Source organism: Stylophora pistillata, chromosome 14, assembly GCF_964205215.1.
Source record: "Stylophora pistillata chromosome 14, jaStyPist1.2, whole genome shotgun sequence".
NCBI classification, from domain to species: Eukaryota; Metazoa; Cnidaria; class Anthozoa; order Scleractinia; family Pocilloporidae; genus Stylophora; species Stylophora pistillata.
The window spans coordinates 12,438,501-12,461,961 of NC_142532.1; the positions used below are offsets into that span (position 1 = coordinate 12,438,501).

The 23,461-nt window shown below is 41.3% G+C and overlaps 1 protein-coding gene across 3 annotated transcripts in view; it reads right to left on the bottom strand.

Annotated features, from left to right (window-relative positions):
- The window catches only part of LOC111330633 (uncharacterized), an 82,561-nt gene that overhangs the window by 30,043 nt on the left and 29,057 nt on the right, over positions 1 to 23,461 (bottom strand). For all 3 annotated transcript variants that reach the window (XM_022935528.2, XM_088744390.1, XM_022935529.2), the window contains 20 exons: positions 23,014 to 23,319; positions 22,279 to 22,602; positions 21,060 to 21,371; positions 20,245 to 20,568; positions 19,320 to 19,637; positions 18,886 to 19,212; positions 18,078 to 18,404; positions 17,365 to 17,694; positions 16,595 to 16,915; positions 15,681 to 16,004; positions 15,103 to 15,414; positions 14,421 to 14,588; positions 13,853 to 14,023; positions 12,296 to 13,096; positions 11,863 to 12,174; positions 10,471 to 10,797; positions 9,520 to 9,843; positions 8,797 to 9,123; positions 8,350 to 8,679; positions 991 to 8,070 (listed from right to left, as the gene is read on the bottom strand). In XM_022935528.2, coding sequence (XP_022791263.2) covers positions 991 to 8,070; positions 8,350 to 8,679; positions 8,797 to 9,123; positions 9,520 to 9,843; positions 10,471 to 10,797; positions 11,863 to 12,174; positions 12,296 to 13,096; positions 13,853 to 14,023; positions 14,421 to 14,588; positions 15,103 to 15,414; positions 15,681 to 16,004; positions 16,595 to 16,915; positions 17,365 to 17,694; positions 18,078 to 18,404; positions 18,886 to 19,212; positions 19,320 to 19,637; positions 20,245 to 20,568; positions 21,060 to 21,371; positions 22,279 to 22,602; positions 23,014 to 23,319 — 13,365 coding nt within the window. The remainder of the gene's footprint in view (positions 1 to 990; positions 8,071 to 8,349; positions 8,680 to 8,796; positions 9,124 to 9,519; positions 9,844 to 10,470; positions 10,798 to 11,862; positions 12,175 to 12,295; positions 13,097 to 13,852; positions 14,024 to 14,420; positions 14,589 to 15,102; positions 15,415 to 15,680; positions 16,005 to 16,594; positions 16,916 to 17,364; positions 17,695 to 18,077; positions 18,405 to 18,885; positions 19,213 to 19,319; positions 19,638 to 20,244; positions 20,569 to 21,059; positions 21,372 to 22,278; positions 22,603 to 23,013; positions 23,320 to 23,461) is intronic.

Below are 23,461 nucleotides of genomic sequence, written 5' to 3' on the forward strand. Positions count from 1 at the left end.
TTTCGCCGTTTACTGGCAGTAATAAAAACATCAATCGCATGTGCTATTGTTTGAAAACAAAGAAGAGGAAGCGGCGAACTTCATTTGAAATTCAAACAATGAGGTTCATTATTTTTCATGTTGAAAACTTACGCGCCCTGTCATTTCATCAGCAACAGCAATAGAAATTGCGTTAGCTTATATCGCTCGCTCATATGGTGGTTTGAGGCGCTGCGAGGCCGTGTTACAACGAGAGGAATGGGAAAAACATCTCCTCTCGCTGAGATTCTCAGCTGGATGTTTCCTTAAAAAAAAAAAAAAAAAAAAAAAAAAAAAAAGCAGCGCCTTCTCTTTTAAGTAATTTTTTCAAAAACCTTTGAATAGACTATAATGGAAAGTGATTCTCATAAAAAAATTAACATGAAATCAAGACTAAACTTTGCTTTTGAAAATCACTATCAGCAGGAGTTTCAAAAACCTTGTCCATAAGCGGCTGTTCTGCAAGGTATCGCGCACAATGCCTATTGTTCTCGAGACATTTACTTGCAGTAGCGAAAAAATTATAGATCTGTAATATTAGCGGCGAAACGAATTCTGGAGAGTGCGCATTCCTCTTCAGAAAATATTGCTTTAGCTCATTAGCTTATAAAGGCGAAGCTTAGAAACAGTAGCTTAGCTTAGAAAGTTATTGTTTACACTATTGTCAGAAAAAATCAAACATAACACGCGTGTGTTTCAGGCTGGAATAGCGCTCGATTTTAAAACCGTCAGTTACACATTCATCTCTTTTTACATCTTACTCAACAAGCACCTTACCCGTTTAGGATTCGATTTTCATCAGAAAAAATCCACCCGCACAATTACTCTATAATAAAAAATAATGGGAAATCGAAACCCCTCTATGAATTTCTCATTGTTCCTTCAGCCCTTATTCAAGAGATTTATTCATTCTGCTGAAATAAATTCTTTATAGCAAGCAGCAAGACTTGATCTCATTTGATATCTACTTACCTTTAAATTTTCCAGTTTTTCTTGAGCATCCTGCAAAGATACAGGAACTTGGTGTTCAGCGGCAGATCGTTCAAATATCACCGCGGCTTCCCTGCTTTCACTTTCAAACAGTTCACAGTCTTCCGTAAAGTGCTTGCAATCATTATCAGCATTCAGCAACAGTTGCTTCAGTTCAGACATCCGCGCTTTCACCTTTGCAACTTCGTGTGCCTTAACGCTTTCTTGGAAGCTTCCGGCATATGTGAGATACTCATCAATCTTGGTAATGTGGGCAGCAAGAGCTTCCAACCGCTCTGACATCCGGTTGCTATCAAGAGTTACGCTGGTCTCGTTTTCCTCCAGCAACATTACAGCATCAGCAACTAAATTTTCCGAAGACTTAAGCCAGCCTTCCAAGGTCTGCTGCTCGGCAACCAGATTTCGTAATTCTTCGATTCGTTTAGGAATCAACTCTTTCAACCTAGTTCTCGTCTCATTCAGCAGACGAAATCGTCTTTTTATTTCTTCTTTCCTTTCTTGAGGAGTAAAACTCACCATCATATCCTCATTCCCAGTCAATGATTCATAATCTCTTTCCCTCTCCAAAAACTCTTGATCAACTGCCTGGCATAGGACGAGTTCTTCCTCAGTCTGCTCTACCTCACCATTTTTGGCGATGACGTCCAAGTCAACGGTACCGAGTTTTTCTAAAAGGTTTTTGTACAGTGTTAATAACGCTATGCACTCGTTATCAAAGTCCTTCAGTTTTTCCAGCTGGATTATTTCTTCACCAAGCTGCTGTTGTGTTGCATGTACTTCTTCCGCTAACTCTCGTAAATCTTTTTCTATCGCATTCTCACCGACGTCTTTCCGCTTAGCGCTTGCTTTAGCAATTTGGTCCGTGATGAAAGGCAACTCACAGGAATCGAGTTTCGCCAAAGCAACTCTCTTTGATGTAATTCTTTCACTTATCCAGCTTTCGCTTTCAAGATCACTTGACTCAGGGTTCTGTTGGCCTCTTACTTCCATCAACAAGTTCCTTGTGCGATCAAGATCAGTTACCAGTTTGGTATGTTGCTTGGTGCGGCTTTTCATCTCAGCATCCCTGTCTCCCAATTTTTCTTTTACATTTTTTAAATTACTAGATATCTCTTGAAGCTTCGACAGCAGCTGCTCTTTACGCTGTCCTTCCCCTTTGATCTTGTTACACCGCGCCAACAGTTCTTGAAAAAGTTTGTATTTAGTTTCCAGAATAGAACGGAATTCTGTGTTAGCAATAAGAGCGTTTTCTAATTCGTCCATCTGAACTACTGGTGGAATGTCTGTGTGGGTAAAAGGAGTACAAACATCCTGCACCCAGCATTGCAACTTCGCGATGTCTTGCGCAACATTTTTTACCTCGGCCTTCTCTTTCTCTAGTTCGTTTAGTTTTCCCAAGGCCTCGTCTTTAACCTCTTCCCATCTCCTAACAACAACCGTCAGCTTTCGTCTGGGATCAAGATCTTTCTGTTCATAAGCAACATTTGGAAGCTCATCGCATCGATCGGTAAGAAGATCAAGTTTGTTACGGTAGGATTTGATTCTGGAGCACAGCTCCTGCATTTTCTCCACTCGTTCCTCCACGGATCCTCTATCTTTATCGCTTGCTAAAATTGCAGCTTCGAGTTCCTGAATACCTTCTTGGCAAGTATTATAGTCTTCTTCGAAATCTTTTTTTGTCTGAGCTAAACGCTCAAGCTCGCGCAGCTTTTCTCCTACTGAAGCTTTGAGCTTTCCCCAATCTCCTTGCAGATGTCCAGCTTTTCCACTAGGGGTATTACGTCCGCTCTGATTGATGTCGTCAGATAACAGCTTCGCTTCCCTCTCCCACAAGGCTGCCATGTGATTGTCACGTGATTCCATGTCTCCATAAAGTCTTTTGAGCTTTCCCATTTGATCTTCCAAGGTTTCCACTGTATAAGAAACATCGACAGGCACAGCCGCTTGGTAAATGGTTAGTAAGCTTTCACAGCGAGCTGACTCTTTATCTAACTCAATAATATTAGTTATTCGTTCTTCTGCGCGATGGACGCTTTCTTTTGAATATTTTTCCGCCTCATTCAACGCTGTTTGAAGCTCCCAAGTCGACTTTTCTAATTGTGGCTTTTCGCTGGAATCGACCCTTGTCAAAAGCATATCACATTTCTCAACAAGGCTCTCAACATTTGTCTTCTCTGATTCAAGCTCTGAAGCCGTTTGCTTAAGCTGACCAAGGACTTCGTTTGCAGTTTGAATATCAGTTCTCTCTGAATCACAGTTCTGAAGAGATTCATGCAGCGCTTTAACGCGAGCTAAACAAACTTCAACATCACCATGAATGTCTCCAACTTCGCTAATCCATGACTCAAGTTGTTCATGCATAATACGAGCATGTGTACTAATGTTCTGCCATTCACCCTTAACTTCCTTCAACTTGTCTTGCAACGACCCCCTCAGTTCTTCACACTTGCCTGTCACATGATTACCTTCCTCTTCTAATAAACGAATCTGCTCTTCAAGTTCCTGGCATTTCTCAACTTGCTGTCTCTGTTTTTCAAGCTGGACGTTTGAGTTGTCTTTATCCGCTGAATATTGACCACCATCTACAGAATAGTTCTTTAATTCGTCTAAAGCTGCCTTGCAACGTTCTAAGCAAACGTTGTAATTGTCTTTCGCTTGAAGAAATGCCAGTAAGGTGTCTTCCTTATCAACTGCATCTCCTCTAAGTATTTCCCATTTCTTTTTAAGGGAATCAAGTTTTCCCTGAAGATTGCCGTCATCTTTCTCTTCAACAACATCCAAACCTCTGTTTTTCTCTTCCATCGAGATCAATACATCATAATATGATTCAATTTTGGGCAGCAACTCTTTTAGCTCAGCATACTGCTTTTCCGCCCTTGAATCATCCAAAGAGTACATAATAGCAGAATCAACAATTTCAGCGGCATTGTTTAACCATTCTAGCGATTCCTCTAACTGTCTTTTGCTTTCCGTGTATTCGTTGATCTTCACCTCTGTTTCCTTCAGAAGCTGGGGGAGTTCTTTATCAAGATCTTCAAAATTCTCACTTGCTTTTACCAGCCTGTCTTGAACTCCGCTATGTGCAACAAGGTCTTTATTCCTCTCAAGAAAACTGCGAAACTCCTCTTGTTTATCATCCATACCAGTTTGCAAATAACGCAACTCATTAAGATGTTCAGCCAAAATGTTCAAGCTCACTGGACACTGTAAAGGCTTCTGGAAGACGTCATTTGCTTGGTGCAACCAGTTTTCATAATGTGTTACTTCGTCTTGAAATTCCTCTGCTTCTCTGAGATGCTGCTCCAATTCCACGCACTTGGCGGCCGACTCATCCTGTAATCCCATCAAAGTGTCGCACAAACTGTTAAGTTCTTGTGAGAGCGAATCTTCTATCGCAGTTGAAACTTTCCCAATGCCTTGACCAACCTTTTCTTTGGCTTGCATAATACCATCTAGCACTATGGCCGACTCATTATTTAGATTTTGGCATTCGAAAAGCTCTTCTTCAAGCTGCGGTATGTTTCCAAGCTCGAAAACTTCTTCGTTATTAGCTATCAATTCCTTTTTCTGCGACAACCACTCTTTACACGAAGATATTTGCTCTGTAACGTCACTAACATCATTTACGCAGTGTTCCACATCTCCGAGCTTTGCCGACAAACGCTTGTGCATTTCTTCGTATTTGGCTTCCAACGAACTAAGTCGACCTTCTTGTTCTGACTTAAACCCCTCGTTTGTTTCAAGTGGTGAATTTTCTACTTTACTTCGTAAACTTTCCATTATTTGTTCATAAGAGGCGCATTCATTGCTCAAACTTTTGAGTCTCTCAACCTGTCCAACGACCTCTTCCATTCCTTGAGAATGGTCGGACACAGAAGATATTTCCTTTTCGACATTATCTACCCAACTAATGACTTCTTCGCAGCTGTCATTTAGTTCTTTCTCTAAAGCAATTCGACGTTCTGTATCCGCTATCTTATCCGAGAAGCGAGCGAGCAACATTTTCCATTTATCTACAACTTCTGAGTAACCATCCGTGGCATCTTTTGATGTCGAAGTTTGATCTTTCTTCTCGCTAAGGCGAAAAACCAAGGATCTTTGAGACAAAGCATCTTCGAACTTCTTCTTCAAGTCTTCGACGTAAGCTTCCATTTCCTCTATGTCAGTAAAACATGGCGTCTCAGACAACACGGTGTTTTCAATTTCCTGCAAGATATCCCTGCACTGTCTCAACTCAGCTTCAAATTCTTTCGCGTTTTCATTTTCACCTTGCAATGATGACAGACAGACATCCACATTGCTTTTCAGCTCTGCATAAGAGCTCTGTAAGTTTGACAATTGATACTGTAGCGTTTCTTTTTCAGCGTCGTTAGCTTTGTTCAGTAGTTTCTCTGCATTTTCAAGTAAATGTTTGAGTTCACTCTCCTTAGACAAGACCAACTGTCGTCGTAATTCAAGCTCTTTTAGTCTTTCCTCTACGGAGGAACTTTGGACCTGTTCAGAGCAAGTTTCGATCAACTCGTTCTCGACCCACGACTTCAATTCCTGATACGCCTCTTGAAAAGTTTTGCTCTCGTTAATTCTCTCCTGTAGCTTAGCAATTTCCATTGCCGATCGCTCTTGTACTTCTTTGACAGAACTTTTCAACTCGGCCACTTGCGATTCGTACATTTCCTTATCCATATCGTCGATATCTTTTAAAACCACCTCACCCTTCCCCAGCAGTACACTCACTACATTCTCGGAGGATTTACTCACACCAATGATGGTCTTCAAACTTGCAACATGCTCTTCTAGGGAGGGAATATCGACGGAAACAAACTCTGACCTCGAAATTTCGTCTTTTGCTTTAATGATCCACTCCTTGCAATTATCCATCGTTCGGCCAAAATCTCTACAAGATGCAATATGCTTTTCAAGAATCTCGACCCTCTTAGAGGTATTTCCTCCAACGGATTCCCACTGTGACCATAAATCATTTATTTCTGCTTGTAACGCAGACTGCTCGGCTGGTTTCAATTTACTAAGAATTTCTCCGGTTTTGGTGTGAACAGACGCCACCGCGTTCTCTACAGAAGACAAAGCTTCTTTTGTGAATACAATTCCTTCTTCCAACAGCGGTATCTTTTCCATTGTTAAATCTTCGCTTGTAGAGTTTTCCACCTTTTTAATCAACTGTTGACATTCCATCAACTCTGTCACTAACTGCTCTCGCTGGTCTAGCGTCTCTTGGTCTTCCTGAATCTTGCTAGAGATATTCCCCTTCACTTTCAACAGTTTATGTGTCAGTTCGCAAACGCGGGTGTTGAACTCATCCTGTATTGCTTGACAGCTTGAAGGGACCATCTGACTCTCGGTCTCAATAGAGGCTATTTCGGCTTCGCACATTTCAACATCACATAAAAGTCCTTGCAAACTCTGCAGCTCCAATTCCACGGCATTGAGCTCGTCGTCACTGGATATATTATTCAGCTTGGACTGGGCACCCACCAAACTTAGTTCCACTTTTTCGAAATCCGATTCTAACTTTTGAACCTGTTTCAGAGCATATCGGAGTACGTTATCTTGCTTTTCTATGCTTTCCCGGACGTTTTCCCATTCCGTTTTTAGTGCGTCTACCTGGCCTGTAACGACCTCCCCTGTTCCCGGATTATCGCTCTCCAACTCGGCTGCTATTTCTTTTCCTGTTAGCATCAGCTCATCAAAAGTGGCTTTCTTTTCAAGGAATTCATTCTTCACTCCACAACAGACTTTCAAAGCTTCTTCCAACCCCTCAATACTTTGAACTGACGCTAAGTCAATTTGATCAGCTCTCTCACGCGCATCCGTTAGCCAGCCCTTTAATCCACTCACGGTCCATAACTTTTTCTCCACTATCTTTGCATAATCATCCTTCCCATCTTCGACTATTTCCCCGAGACACCTCCTCAATTCTTTCTCCTTTTCTTTAGATTCATGATGTAACTTGGTCCATTCATCTTTAACACGAGTCAGTTGTTCCATCACAGATGCCCTTTCCTCGGGAGGGAGTTTATCGCAAAGTTTCTTCCCTTTCTCCATTACGACCTGCACCATCTCCTCTCTGCGTGTTAATTCCTGACAAAGCTCCTTATGCTTCTCCAACTCGGCCTTGATACCCTCTACATCACTAGGCTGTGCCCCGTCGGCTGCGATGGTGGCACTGGCTTCTTGCATCCAAAGAACACACGTTTCTAACTGTTCGTAATAATCTGTCTGTTCTCCGATGCACCGTTCAATCTCTTCACCTTGTAACTCAGATAGAGTTCGAACTTTCTCCCATCGCGAAGACAGACCTTCAAGCTGCTTTTTAATACTAGCTCTCTCCTCCTCGTTCATTCGAGCAGACACCTCTCTACCTTTGGTCATGATGTCGTTTACAACCAAACTCTGTTGTTGGATTTCGTTATACAGCCTCTCCTGATTCCGAATGACGTCCATCTGCTCTTCTTCTGGAACAGAAAACATGTTTATCTGTAAAATGTTCTCTGCCTCATTTAACCAAGAGCTGAAATCCTCGACTTCAAGCACAAAGTCTTGATTCGCTTGATTTAAACTTTTAGCTTCTTTTTTCTTTATGACGTCGCGCTCATGCACACGTACAGATTCCTCACGAACGCCACACATCTCTTTCCAAGTTATACGCAGCTTCTCAAGGCGCGCCTCCAAGACTTCCCGCTCATTTTCCGGGAGAAGAGACGAAATTCGAAGTCCAACGCGAAGCACTTCATCTACCGAAGATTCCACGTGCGACAAGTCTTTATGAGTATCTGTCATTTCCACTGCATTATTTGAGAATTTCTCGAGAACTTCCATACATTCATTGTACTTCACCTCGAATGTTTCCACCTCTGCAATGCATTTTATCAGGTAATCTTTTTTCTCAGTGGCCAGCCTATGGACCCTTTTCCACTTATCACCGACAGCTCTCAGTTTTTCTAACGTTTCTCGTTTCTTTTGAGGATTATCTTGAACGATTTTCTTTCCCTTGTCGCTGAGGTTGTTAACAAATTCTTTTTGCGTCTGCAACTCCGCAAGCAAGGGCTGAAAAAAATAATAAAGCAGAGAAAATAATTTTAAGTAATCTGAGGGTAACTTGTTTTCAAGACTCGAAACTCAGTCATTCGTAGCAGAAACGGATACATAGATAAACGGTCACTTTGACCACTGCACCACAATTATCCTTAATTCATGACAAGACGGCAAAACCATGATTTCCAAGGGAAGAAATTTTTATTTTTGCTTTTACTTTTTCAAAAAAACTTTTTTAAAAACTTTAGCATATTCTATACGTCCTCTAAGAGGGCTTGTTCACTACCCTACCTCACAAAGAGACAGCTTCTCCTTCATTTCATCCAGTCCAGAAGCTATTCCAAGCTCCCACTCTGCCAAAGATGTTTCCACCTCCTCCAGCACATGCATACAACTCTGAACTTGCGTCTGAAAATCTTCTTGTTGAACGATACACTTTATAAGTTCTTCTTGCTTTGTTAACGACTTGCGAATTACGCTGGCTTGCAACTCTTCAAGTGTATTTAATTGGCTCTCTAGGAAGGCGCGGTCTTCATTCGGGACCTTGTCCAACAGAAGGCGGCCATTGGTCAATAGTTGTGCTATCTGAGGCTGAGTTTGTTCAAGTTGGTCACAAAGGGTCTGTGCGAAAAAAAAGAGTAACACATACGTCACCAGAAATCTAACGCTAACCTAACATTGTCATCAAAAAAAAAGAGACAGAGGCAAAGCAAATCATTTTTATTTTCAGCGCCAAACCTTAACCGAAGCGAGTTGGTCCTCTAACACTTTGAGTTCCGCTGTGCTAATAATTGCGACCCCCAGACTGATGTCTGAGTTGCGCAGTTCAGTTAACCGTTGATCCACTTCCTTTGTAAAATTTGACCATTCGCCAATTTCGCCTTCAACGTCCTGAACTTTACTGGAGATCTTTTCCTTTACATCTGACCAGCGGAGTTGAAGTGTCTGAAGTTTACCATCGATTGTCACCCTTCCCTCACTGTTGCAGCGTTCCCTAAGGCGGGAACCTCGCTCGTGTACATTGGAGGACTGTACCATATGGCCCTCAAAACTGTTTGCGACGGCCTGCAAAACAAGAGAAAAGAAAAATCATAAAGTAAACAATAACAGAAAATGGCTCTCTACGGAGAGTTTTACCTCTACATCGTTCCACACAAACCTGAGCCTTTACTCTGTACGCAAAGCTATCTTCGAGTAAATGTTGAAAATTCAATTTTCCCATACCTTTCCATATACTATTTCTAATCTTTACTTCGAATCTTACTTTAAGCAGCAGATCAATCGAAGATGCAACTGCACAAGAAACTTCCATTGCTTGATAATGAAAGAATATTAGTTATCAGAGAAAACAAAGCAGCGCTAATTTTATTGCTTAATAATTCTATTTTTTATTTTTTTCTTCTCAATTTGAAAAATAGAGACTCTTTTGTAGTTGGTCTAGAATCAACACTGTAACTTTACCTTCAGTTTAGCAAGTTGATTTTGAAGCCCATTGTACCCTGGAGCTTTAGAGCTCTCGATCTCATGAAGGCACACTTCCGTGTAGTTCAGGATATCTCCGAGACGACCAAGGTCCTCTTCAAAGTTACTCAGCTCGGCTACCATGCCTCTGAGATCTTTAGTTCGTTCTGAGACCAGCTCTTGTACGTTGTTCCACATGTCGTTAATTTGCTGAAGATCAGCTTCTATTGATTGATTCTCTTCAACTTTGCTACTCAGTTCTTGGCCTTTCACGTTCACAAAGTCTAGTACAAGTTCTTGGATACTCATTTCCTTGCGTAAATTCTGAAAGAAAATATTTGGTAAAACACAGCATTTATCAAATAATACGCTGCTCACAAATACTCGTGCAAGGGATCCATCGATCAATCTATACAACAACATCACAAGATAAGGGAAAGAATTCTACGACGTATCGTTCGATTTCACAAGCTATCTGATAGATGTTAAAATGATACTGCTGAAAATTGAAAGAGTGCTCGACATTCAAAAACATGCTATTGGTATTGGCATGCCATTTTTATTTATTTAGAAGATGATGAACTACAAATATCTTAACTCTCCAAAATATTAATTGTGCTTTAAACGGTTCAAACCACTCGAAATACATAGTAGCCTTCCTTGTATATCAAATAAATGTATATGCACATGTAATATCTTGGATATATCAACAAAGTTGAAGTGGTAAATTGGCCACCGTAACGATTACAAAAGCTGACGTTTCGAGCGTTAACCCTTCGTCGGAACGAAGGGCTAACGCTCGAAACGTCAGCTTTTGTAATCGTTACGGTGGCCAATTTACCACTTCAACTTTGTTGATATATCCAAATTATTTCGTTACTCCCACCGATGCAGCCCCAAACAGTTTCTTTCGAAACTATCAGCCTTTATTCATATGCACATGTAAATTACTTTTTTCTCCTCCAACTTTTCCTTGAGCGCTTCAAGATTTGCTGGTCCCGTAAACAACTCCGTATGTGTCCGCTCCAGTTCTCCCAGCCACTCGGCCAGTTTGTCTCTGTTCTCTTCAAAGTCGTTCCACATTTGAATAGTCTCCTCGATCACGGCTTTGATTGACGATGCGTCCTGACAGAACACTGCCCAGTCTTTCTCTAACTGGTTCAACTCGCTTTCCACGGTGGCCTTACTATGACCCGAGATGACCTGGAGCAGAATGTCGCCCTTGTTGTAAACTTCACCGATTAGTTGGTCGTTTTTGTCCATTTCGTCAAGAAGTACCTTGAAACGAAAATTTAAAAACAAAAAAAATAAGACATTTCACTGCTTTCCATTCGGTGACAATCTTAGAGGCAAATGTTAATGTCGAGGCTAAATTTTAATTTGGCTCTATTTCTAGAGAGTTTAATTTCATAGAAATTCATCATGATATGCAATAACAAGGAACAAGAAAAGCTAAAGTTTTGAGCCATGAATAAAATTGAAACACAAAAGAGGCAACAATAAACTTAGACGGACAAAAGATGGCTAAGACACAAGAGCAGTGAAAAGGAAATGCAAATGGCCAACTTAAATTCATCATCAGAAATCGGGGACATTTCGAGCCCGTTACGAAATGTCAGCGGTACATCGTATTACAGACAATTCAATATGGCGGCGGTGGAAGTGACAAGAACACGCAACTTTCTATTTTCGTAAAACCCCGCCAGAGGAAGGCCTAGTACCTCACTATCCCAGAAAGCCAAAGGAGACGTCAAAACAACTAAAATGGCGGCCAAATTGTCCAGTTATAGGGACTTGTGTCTTTCGTGTTCTTCCTTCCTAAAACTGGGTTATTTAAAGATGGCATATTGGGCTTTTGAGCTCTGTGAAAATACGAAGAGTCTCCCGGCTCAAGAAAAATTTTTGGGCTAACATATTCGACCGTTTACGAGCGATTTAGTTGAGCAAACTTCTGCAGAATGCATATCGACTACGCAGTTGCGAATCTTCTTAAGGTTGTTCCCACGACAAAAGAATTGCAACAACTAGTCGAAGCAGATTTTAAGAGTTTGTACGGGAAAATGGAGTCAGAATTATGAGTTTACTCTCATACCTTGGGAAAAGGTAGGCTTGAATTTGAGTATTTCTTTTTCGTAGCGATAGACGCTTTAACCGATGCAGGCTGCATTTCCAACTACGCAGCGAAAGAATATCCCATTCTTAGACAGCTATTTTGAAAAAACAATCTTTTCCCATACAATTTCTTATACTGTTTCGGCGCCAATTTGCTTGTGACACGAGAACCGCCTCCGCCATATTGTCCCAAATTTCTGTCAATGGCTCAACTATTTTGATCGCACCAACCTGTAATTGATCGTTTAAATCCTCCAAACTTTTCCTGTTCTCGTAAGGCTCTGTACAATTTCCCAGCGTGGCCTTAGCAGGACCAAACCACGCACCCCACTCCTGCACGGCAACAATATACCCGGTGAACTGCTCAACTACAATGTCTATTTCCTCATCCATTTCTGGAGCGGGTGGAATAGCCTCCTCAAGTTTGACTCCAGCTTCTGCTAACGTTTCGTCGACAGACGCTACGTCCAAGTTCTTCTTCAGCATATCCTCCTTTAAGTCGTCTAGTTCCGCTTTTTGACTTTGCAAGTCGTCCTCTAACAACTAGGTAAAGGGAAAACAAAAGGACATCGAGTTGATAATAGAAACATAAGAAAATACACGGAAGGTTTTTTTTTTTGACACTCAATCAAAGATTGCTCGATTAAAAAAAAATTAAGCAAACCTTGCCCTCCCGAAGTTTTCGCTGAACCTCATCCACTGAATCATCGGCGGTGTAAGCACACACGGAGAGTCTCTTACAAGTATCTACAATCCTTTCTAGAAGGTCATCCAGCAGGGATTTAATCTCGTCTTCAGTTCTGTCAGGCCTTGAGGTCTCTTCACCAGTAACTGTCTCCATACTCTCCTTAGAGCATTCCTCTACCTCCAAAGCATTATCCATTGATTTAAAAGCTCCCACCTTGATACAGTCTTGATCCGATAGAGTGCCTTCTCTCGAGCGACTGTCTAGCAGATTTGGTTCGCTGCCTCCAACAAATACCTGGTTGCCTCGAAGAGCGTTATCGATGAATACTCCAACGTTTTCATCGTCCTCCTCGTCTTTGTTTTCTACGTTGATCGAGAAAGTGCTGCTTGAGCTCCAGAGTGTGTCCATCGAGCATTCGTAAGAACTTTTACGATCGCGAACATCTAGAGAGTTTTCGCTTCCGAATGAAAAACTCCGAACTCCCAATCTGTGCAACGGAGAGCTGTTGGGTTTTTCCGGAATGAGTTCTTCTTCGCTATCGTCTTGGATACTGAGTTGAGGTGGGACGGAAGCAGGACGTCTAAGTTTTTCTAATGTTTCCTTCTGTTGGTCGTCTAGCGGGATGCCGGCAAGTTCTTGTACACTGCCCCATTCTTGAAAGAAGGGTTGGAAGGACTCGCTTACGTCGACATCGACATTGTCAGAGAACTCTTCAACTAGCTTTAAGGCTTGAAGACTTAGCCTTTTCAACCGTGTCTCGCGTGAAGCTACTTCATCCTAAAAAATAAGAAAGCAAAGGTATTATCAATTGTTCCCAACAAGTTCTGTCAAATTTGCCTTCTCCCCAAAAATATTTTTATGTAATAATCTCGTCAGTGATTTGAGCAAGAGAGATTTCTAAGGTAGTGTCAAAAGTGGATCCATCCAACTTCAAAAAACAACACCCCTCTCTCGAAAAGTCACTAACGGTCAGTCCCTTATAGCAAGACAACTACTGTTAACTTTTATAAATCCTATGATGAACAAAGAACGAAAATATCGATTAATTCTACTAGAGGGGTAAATCAAGCGACGGTCGTAGCCATATCATTAATTATTATGGTAAATGTTCTTTTTGCTACATTTATTTATTTTTTTTTTATTTTTTTATTTTTTTATCTAGAGATTTACCGTAAGGTAGGTGTAGAAACAATAGGGCTCAAAGTCCCCTACTGGGTTTCTACACACCTGTCATACCCACCCATCCCACCCCAGGGAAGGACATCCACCACACAGTAATCTCGTGCGTGGAAAATTAACGTCTCCTACCCCTAGCCCTGCAGGAGACGGGGCCTACGGTTTATTCGTCGTTATCCGAGAAGACTAGAATATCTATCCATTTCTTGATATTATAGAAAGGTAGCAAATTCTCCTCAGTTATTTTAAGACCATGAGTATTGGTCCGGCCGGGGCTCGAACCCTCGACCTACCGCACAACACAATCCGGCGCTCTAACCAATTGAGCTAACCGGGGGGCATTAACTGTGAACAAACCTTTAGTTTTCGCCTTCGTATGACAACATCAGGATTCTGGTCCTCTTGGTCAGTGGTTGCGTCCAGTTCCTTCTTGACGTCAATTATCCACTGTTGAAGTTCCTGTGTGTCTTTCTCCAGAACTTCAAATTCATTGGCCACTTGTTCCAACGCCTGCTTCCTGGTTCCCACCTATTACAACAACATATTCGCATTCTTTGCTTTTTTTTGTTCGCCATTCAGGGCATGGCTACTCATACCCTTGAAATTAGTTAAAAAGTGTTATCTTATAACACTGTGTTCACCAAGCCTAAAACCGAAGCTCCAGAGGGGCGCCTAGACCGCCCATTGTTACATTTGATTTCTCAAAAGGTAACCTTTCCGCGCAAACTTAAATATGTGATAACCTTTTATTTTTACTTAACGGGTTACTCTATTTTCTTAATTATGGGACTCCGCCTAGAGGAAAACGAAGTGAAAAAGTAAGAGATATCGAGCAATATTCCATATCGAGATATCGAGATGTCGAGAAGGATAACATGAACGAAGGCGCGAGAAATCGATAAAAGTGAATGTACCTATGTTTTACCTTAACTTTGGCCTCATTCCACTTGGCGTTCACCAATCGCAGCTGTTCCTCGAATCCCTGCATATCTACCAGTCCCTCTCCTTGTTTCAGTTCTTCCAGTAATTCAAATGCTTCCTGATTCACCGCCTCCAGAACCAACTCGTTATCCACCAAATCTTGTCCTACAACCTGTGAAAACGACAAAAATGATACACCAGAAACGGCAGCAATGCACACTATTACTCTACAAGGATGAATCGTCTTCACCAGACTATTCTCATGCAATGCAGCAAGGTTAGTACTCTTGGCAACGCATTGAATGGTAGGGTTCCACTGCACGTGTTAACGCAACCATAAAGAGACGTTTTCTTTCAGGTTCTGTACTGTTTAAGGGAAACTGCAAACACACACAAACAACCCAGTTGTAAGGTAGCTCTCGTAACAAGGGTCGTTATTGATCCCTGAAAAGATGCCGAAGTCCCAGTTATTGACCGGAAGAGAGTTCCAGCATTGTAACATCACGAGGTATGGTGTATTTCTGTGTCATTCTCTTAGGGACCTTTAATATTTATCAAATGAAACACCCATTTTTTTTTTTGTTTCTTTACACGTTTGCTCTCATTTTACAATGCTCTACATTGAAGTTAGCGTAAAACTACTGATATCATAAAAAGAAAATTGCCTGATATATGCCTAACAGTACCTTGCACTCTTCAATCTGCTTTTTGCAATCGTCAGCGTTCCTCACTTGCCTCCTTGCAACAATCCCTTGCGTGTTCTTAAAGAACGCATTCATTTTGTGCTTCTGTTCAGCAAACCTGTGCCATTTCCCTGTTACCCTTTGAAAGAACTCTCTCCTCTCCGTGATGTTCTTCTGCAAAGCTTCAAATCGCTCGATCAGCTCCTGGATCTCCTTCATTGCACTTCCGTCTGCATCGACCTCCATCATATCCTGTGCTGCTTTGTTCAATGCCTCTAGGTCACGCTTATGGGCATTCAATCGGTCAAGAATGGCCTGAAAAAAATATGCCGATGTAATGACACAAGAACACAATAAGCATTAAAGTGACCAACGATAAAAGAAAGGCTTACCATACACCCTCACTATGCTTAGGAGACAACAATGAATAAATCAACCGGCTCGCGTTATAGCAGAAATACACGAACGGTAAAAATGTAGTTGAAGTTACGTCAAAATAGGATTTGACGATGAGCCTTCGCGCAATTTTTGTTTCCAGCATCGCCATTTTAATGTAACGAACAAAGAGTGTTTAGTTATACCTGATATGCAGTCAGCTGATCCTGAGCACTATCGATGCGATAACTGGCAGCTTTTTGCATCTCCGCGTCTCCCTCTTTCTTTTTCAGCCACCGAATCATCTTGAGTTTATTTCTGGTAAAGTCCCACCACTTCTTGGCTGTTTTCTCGATGCTTTTCTTCTTCTCCTCCACATCCTGTATGACCGTCTGCCACTCACTGTTGAGATTACCGAGCTTCTCGTCGAAAGCAACGGCTTCACCTGACTCCTGCTGTAGCATCAGATGTCCTTCCTTCAACACCACGTCTAGATCAAGACACTGCCGCTTCCAGATATCAACCTTGGCCTGGATGACCATTCAAACAACAGATAATTTGGTTTGCCGACAATTTAACAGTACTCACTGGATTAACGTCCGTAACTGCTTCATGCAACCATGAACCGCAACATTTACCGCTGATTTCGATTATTTTCTTAAAAATCTGAGGTAGCTCTCAACAAAACTTATTTCCCAGTCACAACAAATTAAAATAATTTTCTTTCCTTTACACATAAAAGTGCTGAGAGGCAAATAGAAAAGGTTGAGTTCTTGCCACATGCTCTTTTCGTAATCGTGATCACTCGAATTGTCTCTAATATCAATAAATCTAGGGACACATGTTAACAAATTGAAAAAAAAAAAGTTTTATCATCGGCTCCAAATGCTACCCTGGTATTAAAAATTCCACTAAGCCAGAATTCACAGATCCAACGACCTTTAAGCAAGTCAGTAAAAGGTCGGCAGATGTAGATTGAGGGAAGGGGGGGAGAGCAAACAAATAGATATCTTAAGCGAGTTCTAAAGCCAAGCTAAGGTCAAGTCATGCAGACAAAGGGTTCTGTAAAGCAGAATTTACCTAAGCCCACCTTAACGTACCAAAAACACTTCAGTCTCACCTTGGCTTTTCTGGACTCTTCCTTGATTTTTTCCAGCACTGCGGGAGGTACGTCTTTAGCGGTACTTAGCTTCTCCTCGATCTTTTCCAGGTATTGTACCACGTGTTTAGACGTATCAAGGTAGTGACGTGAAAGAACAAGCAGTTGGTATCTTCCAGCAGCCCATCTCAACATTTCGTCCCAACGATCGGTTAACTTCGTGAGTTTCTCGCCGAGTATTTCGGCTTCTTCACCTTTACTAGCTTGAAGTCGTACTTCGTGTCCTTCTTTCACGAGGGATTCAAAGGAGTCCTGACGACTTCTGAAGTTCGACTGAAATTCCTGGCAAGATGAGGCGAAACTGTACTCACAGACTTACTGCGCGAACAATAGCAGACACTTTTACAGGAATATTTTTGAAACGATTCTTAATTGACGACTATATTTGTAACTAAAACTGTACGAGACAAGATTTTGGCTTATAGTCAATTTTCAATTGAGCGTTCAAGAATTTCGGGATTAAGTTACCTTTTTTCACTTCCATCTGTGATCAGTCTTTAAAACTCGTGGCACCTCCACCCAATAGATGCAAAACTTAAACCAAACGAGGCATAATCACCAGCGCTTACTTAGAGCTTTTCATGGTCATTAGCTATCCTTGTGTTTGTTTTGATTGACAAAGGTCAAATTTTTACCAGAATTTGAATTTGCGACATTGAATCAAAAAGCACTCTATCCGAGGTTCCCTATAGCACGTTCGTTCTCGTGGAAGAATATAAATCTGCACTTACCTCCAGTCCCTTCAGCTGTTGCACGGCCTCCGTCTCATCGCGTGGTTTCTCAATCTTGGTGAACCCCTCCATTTCCTCGACCCAGGCTATAAACGCGTCCAACTTCTCGTGGAAACTTCTCCAATCGCTCAGTTCCTCCTTGAGAGATTCTACTCTCTCTGGAACGCCGTTTGTGAGGGTGTCCCATTTCTTTCGCAATGAATCACACTTCTCGTCCACTAACCTGTCTTGGATGTAAAACATGTACTTGCTGGTGTTTGACAACTCTTGATAATTTTCAACAGCTGACTTGAAGTCCCCTTCACAGTTTTCCATCTCTTGTTTTATACCCTGAGGAAAAAAACGTCTTTCAGGGACATTCAAACTGAAAAAAATTTTAACGCCTTTCCCTGTAATTTTCTGAGGATCGCTTGCAATCTTCAGCGAACATGGGACACCGAGTACCTTTCCGTGATCGAACATACCTAACAATTTGACATGCTTAGCTCGAGCATACATCCCAGACCTAAACAGAACCAAACGATACAAATTTATAAACACTTTTCTACTAGCAGCACTACCCAAGTTGTCTGTCTCACGAGAACCTTCTTAATAGCCTTGTTCATCAAGAAAGTTTCGAGCACAACGCGAAATCGCAAACGACAGGAAGAGTTTGGAATCTGGAGATTAATTTTTCTTTGCCTCACACTCGTAAGAACAGTTCATGATCCTACCTCATAATATGCAAGTGCCTCTCTCAAGCTTTGCTCGTCCCTGCTTGACAATCCTCTTTCGCTCTCCAGCTTGTCTTCCGCTTGGGTTACCCAAGACTCCATGTTGCATAACATCTCTTCCTTCTCGACCCACTCCATTCTGAGGTCGTCTAAGTCTACCAGCTTCTTCTCGGCGTTTTGCACGGCTTGGCTCCATTTCTCTTCTAGTTGCTTCAGAGTATCTTTGATATCGAGGTCCTTGAGTTTCGTGCTCGCCGAAAGCTCGGAGCCCTTCCAGATTAAGTTGTCGAGTACACCTCTTAATTCACGCAGATCTGCGAGAAGTATCTGAAACAAAGGGCCACCAAAATTGGTTCGAAGATCAGAATAACATAATATCCAGGCTTAAAGTACCGTGATACATTAATGCCTGGCCACGTAACCATCAGCGCACATTCGACCCTTGAATCGGATGCAGCGAAGATTCAAGTCATATCAACACATCTTTGATTGATTTATCTATTATGAAGTGCATTAATACTTTTTTGGTTTATAGTTTTACATTAATTTTAACATATTTCAACAGCGAAACAACAATAAAAGTGGGAATTTTACGTAATAATTTCGAATTACCGATGGTGTCGGAAATTGTCTGAGAATTGGTACGACGCCAAAAAGAAGGTAAGTGACCGAGACGCAATTGGTTTTGATACGAATCGTAGTGGCGTCTTTTGTTTTTGGACAACTTTCGACAATCAATACAAAATTTCCACTCCCGACGCATTTCAAATGGCTGTAAGTTGACAAAGTATTCCCCTCTATTTTATACCTTATCTTCTTCTATGAAAGTAGCGACTTCTTCCGAACTTCCAAAATAAGGAACCTGGGAAGCCAGTTTCTCTTCCAGTTCTTCAAAACGAGAAGTGAATTCTTCAAACACTTTTTGATACTCATTAAGTGGCTTAAGACCCTGTTCTGCGTTGCTTTCAGACATCCTCGCCTTCTCAAACAGTTCATTCCATCGCTCTCTCAAACTGCACAGCTTTGCTTTGAAGTGCATGGTGCCCGCATCTGTCACGCCTTCGGAAAGCTTGCGGGCTTCTTCCTGGAAGACGGTGAAACTTTGCCGACGTTGAAATAATTCGTTTGATACTCCCTATCAAGAGAAAAAACACTTGTGTCTTATTCATGGTTCCGTCAGAGACAAACTTTGATGAACTCGTTCCCTTGACATTCATCATAAGTAAAAACGTATCCTCCTACCTTGACTTGGGCCAGCCATTCCTGTGACACTCTACTATCTTTGCGACTCCTTTCCAGTCGGGAATCCACCTTGTCCATGTACTCCACAAATTTGTCCATCTGTTCCTGAAACCCTTCCCACTGTTTGGCTTTGTTGTCCAGGCTTTCAAGAAGAGCTGCGATTTCGTCGAAGAGTGACTTTTTGAGTGATGAAATGCTGTTCAGTTGGTCCTCGATTCGCGCTTTACAGTCCTCGCTGGCTTTCATTTTGATCGTAGTTCCAAAAGAAAAGATGAAGTTGAATTCGGCTAATTGAGTTTGAAGATCTCGTTGAAATTCCTAAAAGACAAATGGGAGGACACTTTGAAATGAATTAGTGCCAGCCGCAGTTTGATGGCACAAGAAGCCTCTAGATTATATTTGTGGTCCATCTCTTTGGTTATGTGCCTATACTTTGCTTTGTTTGCCTAGTTTACGGTGCACGAGCCAGAGAAAATATTTTGAGGAATAATGCAGTAGCCATGCTATTTTATTATGTCTGCATTTTTATTTCTTTTTTAGCCATGCATCGGAGCTCGAAGACCATGGACCGTTTTCGCGGAATAAACAAAACATTTTTGTTTTCTTTTCCACATGTCGAGATATTTCTTTTGAATGCTTTCAATACAAATAATCATCCAATCACTTTCGTTGAATGTGAGGTAACTACGCCACAATCTCATATCCACATTGAGTGATTGGCTTACATGGGATAATTGCTAAAAATCCGTAGCAAGATTCTTTCTACTCTTTCATCGTTAGTTTGCCAGGATCACTACCCCAAGGGAGCAGTCTCAGGTATCCTCAACTTGTGAATGCTTCTCGTTTGTTCCTCTTCTCCAGTACCTTATTTTTAGTTGACACCGTCATAAGAGGTGGTGAATTAATCATTTTTACATTTTCAAACCTGAATTTCTTGTTTCTGTTCCTCAACTGTCTCGATCCCAGTGACAATCAAAGTCTTCCTTCGCATAAGTTCAACTTCCCCATTAGCAAGAGCTTCTTTAAAACTCTCCAGAGCTGCATTGTACCGCGTCCAGTTGTTCAGCGCAGTCTCCAGTTCCTCATTCCTCTGTTGACAGTCACAGGATACCTCACTGGATAGAGATTCCAGCATAGCCACATTAGCCTGCACCATATCCAGAACGCCATCCACTTGACTCAGTTCTTTACCTTTGGCGATCTCCTCTTCGATTTGGGTTTGGTGAGAATCTAAAGATTTTAGGATGTCCTGCGGCATGAAGATAAAGTTTATTAAACTACGCGTTTACAACATGGCATGATGACATGAAAAGTTTTTCCTGAAAGGATGTTTGTCAATTTCAGGAGGCCCCTACAGGTTTCCCTGATAGTTCGATGTCATTGTGCAATCTTTTGAGAGAAAAGGGCACTGTGAGCTTTTAGTGTGCTTTAAAAGTAGGCTCTAATCGCTATACATGCAGCGCGACTTGAGATTCGATTTTAGTGACACAAAGTTATGATTTACCAAATGAGATGTCATTTCGTGAGAATGAAAGAGAGTTACTTAACTGGCTGTAGTTAGAATTCTTTTAAAGATTATCTATCAAAAAGTCACTTCACATTTTTAGGAAACTTCCAAAAACGTATTCTCTCGTTCGGTATTTCAGTTCATTTCCCTTTCATCATTATTTCTTTATTCTTTCTTTTTCCTGGTCCTTCAATAGCGTGAGAAAGTCACAGTCTATGACCCAGGCTCCTCACCTTAATATTCTCCAGCTCGTTCTCTGCATCCACCACGCCATCGACACAAAACTCTACCTCAAGGCGACTTTTTACCTCTTTGAGAAACGTGATATGTTTCTGGGTGCATTGCTGATGTTCAAAGCACTTAAGCATGGTCGAGAGTCTGTTACTTTTGTCACGCACGGTTGGTAACACAGCATGTACTCGTCGCGTAACGACTTGAACATCTTCAGTGAACGCTAGATTATTCGAGGAACTTCCAAGCTTTTGCGATAGCTCGTTCAGTCTTTGAAGCGATTGAATTTTTTCATCAATTTCAGACGAGAGACCCTGCACACATAAAAAAAATACGAATTATGTAACTCCTTACTACATTGATAAAAAAGTAAACCAATACTGAGAAATGATAAACGTCTAATGTAGCGGATTTGATTTTGACTTAGCGCCAGTTTCAACCAATTGCAACAAAACAATTTTGAGAAGAGGGATCAATACCAGTCTAAAATTCAGAACTAGAGAGCCCAGTTGTTCCCAGGCCGATCAGCACTAACCCAATATTAAATTTTAGTCTTGTTTGTTTTTTTTTTTTCATTCCTTTCTTCGAAAGCCTTTCTGGGATAATTTCCTTAATCCTTTTAGAGTGCCCTATCATCGAATTGTAGACGAAAATAATTATAACGAGTTTCTGTTAAAGCTTTCAAACCTTAAATCAGATTTTACACCAACCCTGGGTTATCTTAACCCAGTTTTGATCAACCTGGCCTAGTATCCTAGTATATTAATTACTTCAAAGGGTTTTGCGACTTCAAATGTTTCTCCGACAAAAAAGGGGCAATAAATAGTAGGTTTGAAGACATCACTGATGAATTTTCAGTTGGCTACCGTTTTACCTAGTCTACAAGTTAAGAGAAGATAGTACAAGCCAACATGTAGTCAAAACTATTTTACGTCATCAATAATTTAAACGAGTTGGGCTCATTACTTAACGTTGGCGACTATTCCACAAAGCTGTTCAATAATTTCAAAGGCCGGACGCGACGCTTGTGCTGCTTTCTACAGAAAACGCAAGCTCGCTGCCTTTGGCTATACCGAACACACCTTGTTAAGATCGTTTTTTCCAATAAGAAATAACGGGCCTCATTCTCACTTCCTGAAACATTCCTTGAATCTAGAGCTATTCTTTGATAAGCCAAGATTTATTCATTAAATTTTTTTCCGCTGTGAGGGTTAAATTTACCTGAAATGTTTCCATTAAAGGTTGAAATTCGTTGTAATCTTCCACCCGTTCCAAGGCCTCACAGGCGTCTTCAAGCTTTTCCACCCATTCTTTAAGTAACATTAGTCTCTCCTTATATTCAGAGTAGGCATCTGCCATAATCTGGACCTTGGGGTGCAGCTCTTTAATCTTTCCCTGCACAACCTCCCACTTGGATCGAAGCTGCTTCACAGCATCCTCAAATTGTTCCTCTTCTTCTGGGGAATTTACCTTAGACTTGGTTTTCTGGAGGTTATCGAAGTCTTCCTCGATGCTACGAAAAGCATCTCGGGATGAAAGAACTCGCTGAAAGAACGAAAGAAAAAGAATCACGAGAGCAGTGTTTGATGAACTTCGGTACTACTATTCCCAGGAAAAAGCTTCGATTGTGACTACTTATTCAGTTTTTGGCAATTTCAGAGCGTAGAAGGAATCTTTTCAGTTTGTGTTTCGTTTTTAAGAACTATCATATGAAAAAAAGACAAAACGAACGAATAAACAATCGATGAGCAAATTTCCCTGTTCAGATTAATAAACAAACAAAAATAAGATTTTTTACCTTCTTCCTCAAGAAACAACGAAAAATGTTTAGCATACACAGGATATTAACATGAAACAAATATCCAGAATATCTTTTCTCAGAAAGAATGAACAATCGCGCAAAAAAACGACCACAAAGCATAAGGACTTTACCAGCAAATTGTAGGAAATCTTTACCTGGTAACGTTCGTGAAGGTCCGCAGTATAGCCTTGGGCACTAAACTGTTCATTCACCTCAGCCCATTCCTTAGCTAGAGCCTCAATGTTCTTATCTAAAGACGATAGTAACTCCTCAACATGGCCTCTGATCACCCGCGATTTCTCGCGATGGTACACTTCACCCCACTCCTGCGCAATAAAGGTAGCTTCACCCTCCAGACGTCTCTTGACTTGTTCATTGGGAATGATGGCTCGGAGATGTTCGTGTGTTTTTAAAAGGTCTTTGTATATTGCTTGAAAGTTTTCGAGCTCGTCGTCTGATGCCTGCAAGGGAAGAAAATGGGAAAATCGTTTCAGATAGGGCACAAAAAAAATTAAAGTCTTTTAGATAGGCTTGATTTCATCGATAGCCACATATATTTCAGGTCGAATTTGAAATCTTTTTTCTTTATAAGTCCTGTCAGAC